Source organism: Cynoglossus semilaevis, chromosome 6 (genome assembly GCF_000523025.1).
Source record: "Cynoglossus semilaevis isolate Cse_v1.0 chromosome 6, Cse_v1.0, whole genome shotgun sequence".
NCBI lineage: Eukaryota > Metazoa > Chordata > Actinopteri > Pleuronectiformes > Cynoglossidae > Cynoglossus > Cynoglossus semilaevis.
In genome coordinates, this window is record NC_024312.1 from 10,945,802 (window position 1) to 10,957,976 (window position 12,175).

At 41.3% G+C, this 12,175-nt stretch overlaps 1 protein-coding gene across 9 annotated transcripts in view; it reads right to left on the reverse strand.

Annotated features, from left to right (window-relative positions):
- frmd4a (FERM domain containing 4A) overlaps positions 1-12,175 on the reverse strand; it is a 65,423-nt gene that overhangs the window by 6,492 nt on the left and 46,756 nt on the right. For 7 of the 9 annotated variants that reach the window (XM_008311919.3, XM_008311920.3, XM_008311921.3 and 4 more), the window contains 16 exons: positions 11,913-11,935; positions 10,153-10,236; positions 9,989-10,054; positions 9,830-9,887; positions 8,945-9,031; positions 6,863-6,939; positions 5,919-6,060; positions 5,616-5,757; positions 4,492-4,625; positions 4,073-4,195; positions 3,479-3,710; positions 3,304-3,360; positions 2,681-2,918; positions 2,235-2,393; positions 1,651-1,983; positions 252-835 (listed from right to left, as the gene is read on the reverse strand). In XM_008311919.3, the coding sequence (XP_008310141.1) occupies positions 252-835; positions 1,651-1,983; positions 2,235-2,393; positions 2,681-2,918; positions 3,304-3,360; positions 3,479-3,710; positions 4,073-4,195; positions 4,492-4,625; positions 5,616-5,757; positions 5,919-6,060; positions 6,863-6,939; positions 8,945-9,031; positions 9,830-9,887; positions 9,989-10,054; positions 10,153-10,236; positions 11,913-11,935 (2,539 nt within the window). The remainder of the gene's footprint in view (positions 1-251; positions 836-1,650; positions 1,984-2,234; positions 2,394-2,680; positions 2,919-3,303; positions 3,361-3,478; positions 3,711-4,072; positions 4,196-4,491; positions 4,626-5,615; positions 5,758-5,918; positions 6,061-6,862; positions 6,940-8,944; positions 9,032-9,829; positions 9,888-9,988; positions 10,055-10,152; positions 10,237-11,912; positions 11,936-12,175) is intronic. The other 2 variants (XM_025056067.1, XM_008311916.3) reach the window with 2 other exon arrangements.

Here is a 12,175-nt window from a genome sequence, read left to right on the forward strand (position 1 = left end):
TGTGCAAAAGAAAATGTCACGGCAGCCTTGGTTCATTCCGATGGCATTTTTTTCATTTTTTTTTCAAATGCGCCCCATCACTAGTATTGATTTTAGTATGATTGTATATGTGCAGGTGTTCTATTTGTATGGATGTGTGTAGAAATGCATTTGTAACTATGACATAGTAAAAAAATGCAGCTTAGCAAGAAGATTAGAAAAAAAACCAGGTCAACTCAAACCTGGATCAAGAAGAAATGTAAGCTGTCTACCTGGTGAGCCCTTGGCGAGTGTCCCCACTCGAATCCCTCGTCCAGATCCCAGAGTGCCTTGCTGTGATCCAGTCTCGGACGAAGTGGACCCCGAATGTGAATGACTCCTTTCCTTAAGGCTTCCCGAAGACCTCTGGTACCAGCACCGCAGTTCTTCAGACACTGCAGCCCTCCCCCCACCTCCTCCACCACTACCCTCCCTCCCCAAAGATGGAGTCCGTACGATCTGAGAGCGTGATGGCGTGAGTCGGCCAATGCCCTCTCCTGCGTCCTCTCCCCCCCAAGCTTCCTTGTACAGTCCCCCGGCTGTGTAGGAGCAGGATGTCTTGAACTGGGCCTTCACGCTGTAGTGACCCTCCTGATCGCTTTCCAAACTGCGCACCACCACAGGGTTGGGGCTGCCCTCCACGTACAGTGGGTACTCCTTAATGCGGTACTGGGAGGAAGGCTGGCTCTGGCTGCTAAGGTAAACTCCATGGTGTCCTCCTCCCATGCTGCCTGCACCGACACCTTCACTGGAGCCATTTTTTGCGGCGAGGTTGGGCATCGAGCCCGAATTAGAAGAACCAAGATGTCCTGCAGACCTGAGAAAAGAAAACAATCATTTTAACATCCTACTAAGGTCATATTATTAATAATAACGGAATTGGCGGTCTAATGTCAATTAAAACAGAATGATTCTGATTTTCTCTGACCCTCAGGTCACTGCTAATTAGTGGCATGAAAATGTAACAACATTGTAGCAATTGTGCATTGAGAGAACAAAAACAGAAATACTGTTTATTGTAGGAGTGTCAAACTCAAATTCACAGTGAGCAAAAAATTAAAAACTGGGACGAAGTTCTCAATATTTATGGAAAAACTGACGACAATTGTGCATGTTTTCTCTTCTGTCCAGATAGGTAAAGTAGATTTTTTTTTCCATATGGAAACAAAGTTTAGTTTTGCATAAACACAACAAAAGCTATATATGTATTATAAACACAGGTAATTAAATTGAAAATAAAACACACATCAGTAGTATTTGTTTCTTATTGTGTCTCTTTATCTGTAGACTTTTGAGTTCCTTTTAATGAAAAATTATTTTTTCAGTCCAACAAAAAAAAAAACCCAACCTAAATGTATGTGCTATAACATGGCTCACACACCACTAATACTACAAATGTTGCCAACTCTAGTACACATTTGATATGATGTCACGGGCCAAATATAACTACACTGAGGGCCAGATTGGTGTGGAAATCAACTATTAGTGTCTAGGAAGCCTAAAGCTACTAGCTTCAATGATTAACTTTACTATGCTTGACCACTGCCTAAATTCATATAGAAATATACTGTAGTATACTGTATGTAGTCCTGATCTCTTGTCAAAACAACCAGTTACTTTCTACTCCCCCACCTGTGCCTTTGCCTCTGCCTCTGCCTGGCTTTAGAGGGTGAATCCTCCCCCAGAGTGGAGTAGTTGGGGTTGTTACCAGGAGGTCTACCGGCGGGGTAAAAATGTTCTGAGCTGCTTTGGCTGGTGCAGGATGAACAGTCATCCAGAGGGTCAGAGCCGTTGGAGCTGCGTCCTGGACCCACAAAGAAGTCAGGGCTGCCAAGAGTTCCCAGAGTGTGCGGATGTGTGTCTGGGTCAGACACAAGCAGCTTGCCTTGAGACTCTAGGCTGGAGCTGCGGTTTCTAAAGTGCTGAGCAAGACTGTGCAGACGTGTGGGACTGATGTCCACTGATCTAGAAAAAAAAAAAAAAAAGACAGAAAATTATTACTTTTACAGTTGCATTCAATTGTAAGGTGTCAATGTTACTAAGGTTACGTTAAAAGCTCAGAAATCAGAAACAAAACCCATATAACTAGCAAATTGTAACATAACCACAGCAGGGATTCTCTGAGGTTTTACGGAATATACCAAAGTTGGTCATTTTTCTCAGACACTGTATAGTTAGTTTTAAAATTAAAAACTCCAGAAGTCATTGAGACTGACCTAGTAGAATGTACGTAGTGTGGTGTCCTAGACCTCAGGTCAGGGGTCGAGGGCATGCTGGACTGAGAGTTCCAGTGAGGAAGAATCCTGATAGGGCTGCTCTGCAATGAGTTACTGCCTCCAACATCTGCACTACTAGAGCTTGGAAAACGCCTGTGACTGAAAAAGAGGGACGAGGAAAAAAAAAATCCCAGAAACTGAGACCACATTGTCAAAACAATCATGTTTTTAAACACTGTTTGATTAGAACATGCCCCTGTGCTTGTATTATTTGTTCTATGTTTAACCCCCCTGTTGTTCTTAGCATTAGCACACACACACACATACATACAAAGGCTTATTATCAGCCACCAGGTCACCTACACCACAGGACGGGAGGGTTAAGACCATGTAGGTTTACTAGTACAGTCATTCAGCAATGTTGTATTAAAATGAACCCTTGGTACCTGGAGTATGACGAACGTTTTTTGACTTTTTCATAAGGCTCATCCAGCGATGATTCACTCCACATCTTGGGCTTGATGGGTGATTTATCGTAGTCTGAGCATGTGTAGTGCAAATGTCGCAGGCCATCCAGGGACTGCGGTGGAGGGGGCCGACTGTGAGAGGGTGGTTTAGGAGGTAACCCCTTGTGAGGTGAAGCTACTGGAGAGAAGGTTGGGGTTCCTGTAACTTGGGAGTCATCTGAAACACAAATAACTAAAATAAGAAGCCTGGACTCTTGTAGTCAGGTGTGCCTTATTTGGGAGTTTATGGCAACAGAATAAACTGCTCACATTGTAGGAGTACTTGACAAAGCATGACGTATTGGGAAACCATTTTACCAAACCTTTCTAGCTTAATACTCACACAGTGGCTCAGCTCACATTAGGATACTGCATAACACAGCAATAACTGATGAATAAAGATACCACAGAGAGAAGCAGAAAATACAGACATCCTCTCCAGGCTAACACTTCAGCAGTCAGCAGTACATTTAAAATATTAAATCCAATAAAAGATCTTACAAAATGAAATATTCTAAGTTATTGCTTAATAATCACTGAATTTATTAGATGAATCAACCTACCATCATCCAAGACCAGTGCATCAGACAAGGAGCTGTCTTCAGAGCCAATATTCGCTTCTATGACAAAAAGAAAGAATGAAGCTACAAATAAAGATTGAACAAATAGAAAATGCAGATAGCAGTAACAAAAACCTTTTCAAAATTAGTTTTTCCATCGTCAAAACTTTATTTCTACCTTCTATTATGAGGGACGCTCTCTGCGTAGGCTTTTTTCCCGAGCGGACACGATACTCATTGATAGAGTTCTCAATTTCCTGCAGCTTTTTCAGTGCGCTGAGATAAGACGTTTTCCTCTGTTTCTTGAGCTTCTTACTGCTTCCATGAGGATCGCTGGCGAGACGCCGGGCCGCCTCAGTAATCTGGGACTGAATGGCAAACTCTCGTTCCAACCGCTCCAGCTCCACTTCCTGGTATTAACACATGAACACAAGTGTCATTAAAAATAAGAAAATAATGAATGCTAGAAATTGTAACAGTTTTACTGTGAAAAATCTAATTAGAAAAATCTAATAACTCCCACTGATGTCCGATGGGGCATTTTCAACAGAATTTTCCTTCAAATCTTCATTTCCTCAACGTCATGTCCATCATATGAACTTAAAATGGAGCTAACGCTGCTTGTGATCTCTATCAGATCAGAGGGTTTGGTCAAGAAGAGTATCTGGCGTTAAAATCGTGCCAAATGCCAAGGCAGACTACTAAGTAGAAGTTTCTCTGAAATACTGAAAACGTCAGATGATCTTTATTTGCTTGTGTCATAAGGACAAACCTCTCCCTTTGGAAGAACCTTCTGCTCGTCCAGTTTGAAGGCAGTGCCGATTTTCCGTCTCACTGTGGGTGGCTCTTCACCTGGATCGAGTGGATATTCTTTAGGAAGCTTTCCTGTCAGCTCCTGAAATTACAGTAGAGGAACAGGGGCTATTTAAAAAGACCGACATATTTGTTTTAATAATTCTTTAACCCTGCCGTTGTCCTTTGCATTTTGTACACACCCGGCATCCTCACACCGGGTTTGCATCTTGTCCCAGAATCAGGTTATGAGGAAAAGTTGGCATTGGCAAGCGGTGCAGTACAGGAGCACGCACATGCTCTAACACACACCAACACTAAGGCATGTTATCAGTCACCAGGTCACTTAGACCCAAAGGACAACAGGAGGGTTAAACAAACTGTCTGACATTCACTTACAGCTTCTCTGATGCAAATGCTCTTCAGTTCTTCTAGTCTCTGTCTGAGTGTTTCCTCCAGAGCTTCCTGCCGGGCCCTCAATGCTGCCAACATGTCTTTCTTTGCCGTCTGGGAACTGTCTGATTCCTGAGAGCCTGTAGGGTACAGACAGGACGGGACACAAGGTTAAAGATTTGTGTGTGTTTGTGTTCGTGTAAGTCGGTTTGGTGTCAAACGATGCGTGAACAAAAGGGATCACAAAGAGCGGCGATTACTCATGTAGGCCTCTGCTAACTTTGCAGGATGTTTACAGGAAATCTAATCAGACATTTGGATGACGAGAGGTAACCTTAAGTGTTGTGTTTATGAAAAGCTTTTGAAAGAAAAGGCATTTCAGGCAAAGAGTACAATGCACAAACTCCAAGACTTCCAACATCCGGCAAGAAGCAAACTCTCTCTCTATCTCACTCTCTCTCTCTCTCCTCTCTACTGATCTGTCTTTCTTGCATACACAGATCCTATATAATTTAATGTGTAGTGAAATGTGGTTAAAAAAACTGTTTTGAATGCAACAGAAATATGTATCTCACTCCTTTCTGAGTTGCAAACAAAAAAAAACTTCCAGCCTTAAATTTAAATGAGTGGGAAAGGGGGCTTTTTTATTTATTTACAGCCTTAGCCGCAGACCAGGTTAACTATAAAACATAAATATTATACTGTGATCACTGTGGTAAATTTAAAAAATGTTGGACAGGTCCTTCATACTCTTTGTCACACAGCACAGAAATGCTTTGTTTTTAATGATCCAAAGTTCTTCTTGCTCACAATTTTAGGGCCTCGGGATGAGCCTGTGTGACAGGGATTGTGGGCGTGGTGCTCTATATACATACAGAGACATTATGTGTATATACAGTACGTATGTGTATGTGTGTGTGAGATCATCAGAGACTCAGGGGCCTCTCTCTAGTAGCAGCTGTTTCTGTCCTTTCAGTTGTTGGTAATGCCACCCCCCCCCACCCCACCCACCATCACACATGCCAACTACTTCAAACACACTATCACAACAGTAAGTGTCTCTATTTAAATCTTTGTCTCCCAAAAAATGCACAACTGCATTATCCACAGTTTTTGTTTCAAAGACTGACCTGAGGATAGCAAACTGCCACTGCTGCCACTGATAATTTTTCCCTTGCTGCCCATGTTAGCCAGTTTGGAGGTTTTCAGTGTTCCTGTTTCCGTCAGGTCGATGGCAATCTCACTCAAACTCCGTGCTGCATGAATTTTTGACTGCACAGACAAGAGCGTAGAAATTAGGGTGAGGCATTTGACGCGTTCTGCTGATACGAAACATCTTTAACATTGGGGGAAAACATTGCAGAGATATTTCTTTCATGTCTTTTCTCGGTGGCGTGTAACTGGAGGGCAACTAGTAAAGTAGATCCACCGACCTTGCTCTGTTTGCGGTCCAGGTAGAACTGGTGTTGGCTGATGGCCATGGCCCAGATGGACTTGATGAGGACAGGACAGGCGTACCAGGTATGCACAGCGATGCCACTGTGACCAAATGTCCTTCTCGTCACCGACGCCCTACAGTTGGAGCGGACACAAGGCCTCCTTATATACACTGAATACAGAAATTCACTTCACATTTCTAACAGAAGAACACTACAATTGCCACTGCAAACGAGAACACCATTACAGAGGAGGGAGCTGTTAATAGGGAGAAAGCAGGCCCCACTTTTTTCATGCACAGCCACACACGATGGTTCTTTTGTTTACTTATCCCTTATCCCACACATTAGTAACCGAGCAACAGAACCAACTCACCCAAAATGACAGCTTCCTTTAAAGAAAACATTACTGCGCCCTGTTTCAGCTGTTTCGTGTCTCTCTTTAACCCTTCTCCTAATCTCCTCCCCTTCTACAGAACAGCATTGTGTCTGCTGTATGTTCAACAAGTCACTTTCTCTGTATTCTATGGTGAGCTCACCACAGTGACCTGTGGGAGTCTGAATTCTAGTGCCTGCATGTCAGTCTTCAACCAGCTTCCAGTTAGTGTCGCCCCACTGTGACATTCTCACGTTCATATTTAGCTGTACTGTGAAGTCAACCTCTTTTACAATACAGATTTAGATGCACTCCTGCCTTGTAATGTTTCTTGCTTCATTCTTAACACATTCAGATTTTGTACAGTGCAGCAGCAATCCTCAGATGTCATGGCACATCGTTATTTGTTCCTTGAGTTTTAATGGCACAGCAATATTTCTTACTTGACGTTCCATTAAGCAAAGCAGAAACATTAAATATACTGCACGACAAACGTATGCAGAGGCATAACAAAACCACACACAACTGTCATGGCATCTCAGTGAAGGCTGTGGTATAAATTTACCTTCTGGGGTCATGAACTTCCACTGAAAACTTCTTCTCTCTGAAATAGAGGTTCTCCAACTGACGCCATTGGAACACCTAGGAATTAAAAGAAACAAACGTTCTTCGGGGCTATACAGTAAATCCAGGCAACTTTTAACCTCATCCACCGACAGTAGGTCCATATGCTTGCAAATCAGGAGACATGATGAAATCAATAGTGAGGAAATTGGGGGGTGGAGAAGAGGACCTCGTCTGGAGCTCTGTGATCAAGTCCAGACCAGGCAGTCACAGTGGATCCCTTGGCTGAATGACCTCACTCTGGAGCAAGACACAAATGAGCAGGGAGGCCTGTTTTCCTTTTTCCCAGCTTCTTTTTCTTCTCCTTTCTGTCTCCTTTACAAACCACCAGCTTATTCTGTTTCAACGGAGCCAAAGCCAGCTGTCTGAGAAAGTCTCCTCCAAAACCTAGTCTGTAGTATTTGTGCGGCTTAAATGGTCCCAGGTGCAGGGGAACAGAAAGTTTTTCTCAGATGGTGGGTGTTTACCATTTTCAGGGGAGTTTCCATGTATATGTTGGTAGAGAGAAAGCGTGTAAAGTTGAGCTTCCTTTTCTCCTGGAGCTTTGCTGTGAGCTTTAAGGAGGGAGGGGGCATTATTGCCTGTATTGCTCTAACCCCTCCTCTCTCCCATAGGGACTGTGCTTCCTGCTCTGTTCTTTGCAGTGTGTGTGTTGTGTGTGTGGGATGAGACCGAGAGAAGAGGGGGTTCAAGGGAGGAATGATGAAGGGGGTAAGAAACTTATTGTGGCCCAGGACATTTTAGTGCCTTTGCTTTGATTGGTCTCTCTCTCTCTCTCTCTCTCTCCCTATCTCTTTCTTTTACACACACCATTTGATTTTCCCCTCTCTGTTTCTGGTAAGAGAAAAACGTGTTGGCTAAACACAAAGTCCTATGTCTATTAGCTGGTGTGGTGCAAACTCACACACACCCTAAGAATGGACGAACAAAAGAAAATAAATAAAGTAGTACCGTGCAATGACAGGAAAAGGGAGTTAAAAAAAAAAGAAAAGGGAGGAACAGGTCACGGTCCAGGAATTTGAGCTGCCTTAGAAAACAATAGACAGATGTATAACAGGGAGGAATGATTTGGAGGTTATAAGGAGAGGGGTTTTATAAGGAGGATAATATGAACTGATTTCATGCATATTTTGTGCATACTGTACATGTAAATACTCTGCAATTTCCTAAATATAGGAAGCAAAGTAAAAGGTGAGCAGTAGAATTGTCTTTTTTGGACACATATAGCTAGAGTTGCAGAGAAAGGACAAGTGTTTTTAACTTTCTGTCTTCGTAAGCAACTGTTTCTTCATTCATTTCTCATCATAATCACTGAACACCTGCAGTTGTAAAATATTGTAAGCAGACGTGTTTCTGAAGGCCTCGCTGATCCTCACATTGACTTTCACTGACTGATGCAGTCAAGTATGCTGTTTATTTCAGTTACACTGGTACTCTGTGGTTGGCAAAAGTAACTTGTAGCTTCCTTTTTCTAACTGCAGGTGGTGCTCAGTAGGCATTTGTAAGGCCTGTTTCATGATTCATGTGAGCTTAGCCACTGTAGGGAGGAGTTTATACAATTTTAATAATCCTATGGGTAAACTTGTGAGGCAATCTTTCACACCGTAGGTTTTCTTAAAAAAATCATTTTGTAGAAGATTTGACCCAATTGCATTCAGTAAACGAATCCTTCTGGGTGAAACTGCCTTGACCTGGATTTAAGTTCAACTGTTGCAAACCACAGCAACTTTAGGGAAGCACAGAACCACAAAAAAGAAAGATGGTCACGGACAACATCTAAACCACACGTGGGCAAACGAATGGCCCGGGGGCCGGATGCAGCCCGTTGAGCTTTTTGATCCGGCCCGCCAAACTTTTCCAAATTATATAATTTATTTATCTTATCATACTTCTGCCTTTCCCTGCAATACCTACGTTTTCCCAATAGATGGCATAGAAAATGATAAAAGCATTTTAGCCTTTACACATGATCAAATGGATTGTCTTCTGAAATTATAAATGGCCAGAAGGAGCAAGATCTTACCTTCCTGGGCTTGACCTTGTCCTGGTGGTCATACTGAAAGATGCCTTTATAGCTCAGACCTAACCACCATGGAATTCCTTGCTTATCCTGAAACACACAACATCAACATATGTCAGAGCTGAGTGTGCATCACCCATGGACTTTGAGGTATTATATTATAATAACTGATATAACTGATGTGATGGATTGTCATTCCATTCAAGAATGTGATGCAAAAAAATAAAAATAAAAAACACGAGTCATACATTTGCTGTAATAATTGTAGTAACCTACATTAAGGTCATTATACTGTAAGTGGAAACAAGCAACATGGTTTAAAAATAGTTGGTTTAAATCTTAACTACTGTTACACTATTATATAACACTTTATAGACGCTTTGTAGGATAACAGACAGGAACCAGGACATGAGATACCCTGTTAACCAAGTACTTACACTGTCAGGTCATACCACACATTTCCTGCCACTAAATAAATCTCAATGGAAATTCACAATATGAGTCTTTGTCAAATAAATTAATGAGGCACTCAATCAATGATTCACAAATCATTGTTATTAAAATTCCTCTTTTCTGTCTGTAATAAATAGTGGTTTATATCTTAAAAAAGTAAAATTTAAAATAAGACATTTGTACTTTGTAGCAGGTGGCTGCCTTATATTTATATCTTAAAAAAGTAAAATTTAAAATTTGTACTTTGTAGCAAGTGGCTGCCTTATATATTTAGCACAGCTAAAGCAACATAACTAGGTTTGTGGTGCAACTTCCTGCTCCACCCTACCCTTAAATACCAAATGGCCTGTCTGATGTCCTGGAGTAAACCAGAATGTGCGTGGTGGACACATGCAAGTGTAGAGGAAATACAAAACAAAAGCAATAAAACTGTACCTTAACAGCATAGTAATGTACTCCATATGTTGGTAGAGACTCTACGATGCTCATATAACTGTGGAGGAGAATGACACACATTAGGATTACAAAAAAAAATTGAAATAATTCAGACAAAGCCAACAACAGACACACCCGTTTTATAAGACACAGACTTACTTGACAATTGCCTGCCCTCTGGACTGGCTACTGAGCTTCTTGTAATGTTCTATGACCCGGTCTTCGCTGTGACATTTGACAAACAAGAGACAATTTAAAAATAATTATTAGAATTGGGAAACCCATAAAGAGATTAGCTTAATCCAAAAAGAGTAGTCTTTTACCAGTATGCCAGTGATGGGTGGTCCTTCAGGGCCTGGGTGGGCAGAGCTGGGAGCTTTTTCAGGTCAGATCTGGTTGCATCATTGCTGAAATTGAAAAAAGAAAAAGAAAACATCACACAATACTGTCTCTACAACAATAATCACTCTGTAGAGTACACCCGAGTATCTGTAAACCTTAAAATATTTAGAATTTCAGGGGTTTAACATTCTAGGCAAAAAGGCATAAATATTTCCAAAAACACTCCCAGAGTGGAAGAGTCGAGGAGGATTTAGTTTCTCTGTATGCTTATTTCTGCAGCTTTGACACAAGCTTGAGTAGTGAATGCAGTTTTTTTTTTTAAAGAGAGAGGCGGAGGAGGGAGTTATTTAGGAAATTGCTGCTTAGTGAGCTGAAGAAACATGGTTGCTGATTTAGTTCACAGACATCCAATGACAGGATGTCTTCAAATTCCAAAACATCTCTCTCAATCCTGAGAGGATTGAGGAAAGCCTCTGAGAGGTCAAAGACTAAAAGAGCCAAGGCCCCCAAGAGCTATTTTTATAGCCAAATTGAAACAGTGCCGATTATGTGTCAGTCTTTCATGCTGTCTCACTTGGTGAATTTGAACCATTAAAAGGCATTTGATGGTAATGAATCGCTTAAGAGGCTACAGGGAAAAAAAGTACTGTACATGTGGGCTGTTTCTTTAAAATATGCAACTTTCCAACCATCTGTAATGTACTGTTTTTGTGTCCCAAGATTTGATGCAGGGGAGATGTTGTGTGTTATCTTTCAGACAGCAGAAGTATGAGGGTGACAAACATTAAGGCAACATACCAAGGATTCTATGTCCTCTTCTTGCGATGAATCACAAATAGCCTTTAACCCCCAAATAAGGCATTTTTTGTCAGCATTGGGCGAATGATATTTTTCCTCAGAATGACCTTTTCTTACATTATGGGTGAAGTTTCAATGGATTCTATTTAATATGTCCAGAAAATGATAACACCCACTTACAAATTTGTCTATCTGTCAACTTCTGTTTTCATTTCCTTTATTCTCCTCCCTCCTTCTCTATGATTTGAATTTATGGTCTGTGAACTGAGAGCTGTTCTCCTTTTAATTTGCATATTAAACAATATTATAACTGATTAACAAACACAGAAATAGACTAACTGCAAAAGACGTGCACATTGATAGTACAGTATTGTTTCACTGACATATGGTAAAGAAGTGAATGATTCTCTCTGGTACAGGGGCCGGCAACCCGCGGCTCCATAAAGAATGAGTATTTAATTAAAATTTATTTTTTATTTTAGTTGGTAGTTGGTTGGTTTTTAAATATAATTACTAAATATGAAGATTTTGGTGACCTTGTAACATGTTTTTTGTCACTCAAAATATGCCTTACACCTGCCGATGTGCGACACCCGGCCCATATCTGGCAGAGCGGATTTATCCAGCACCTACAGCACCAGCGTGATTTATTGAGTTTATCGACCCCTGGTAGGTAAATGATGGATAAATCCAAGAAAAGATTCTGAAGAAAACTGCTTCTGCTTTCACAGCTGAAGACACTGGTTCGTTCTTGATCAGAATCCAAACCGGATAAACTAGTGTTCGAACCATGGGATGCCATCAATGACACTTATAATTAACATAGCTATGTGACCATTTTATGGAGACCAAAAACCCCAGGTCAACAGATTACCATAACACAAGGCTAAATCTGTTTCCTATACACTTTCTGCAAATCCTGCACATGTAATGATTTCCTTACCTGGTAAAATCACCTTTAGCTTCCTAAAGAAAAAAAATCAACATGTTAAACAAGGTACAAGGTCAGTCAGTTTTGAACCACAATCAAGCAAAGACATTGACAACAACATCTCATGCATTAATCATTAAAGGCCTACAGGACAGACACCTTTATGTGCAGCTATGTAGAGCACACACACACACACACACACACACACACACACACACACACGCACACACACACAGAGGCCTTTTCGTGTGTTACATGTCCTTGCATAACAAAGA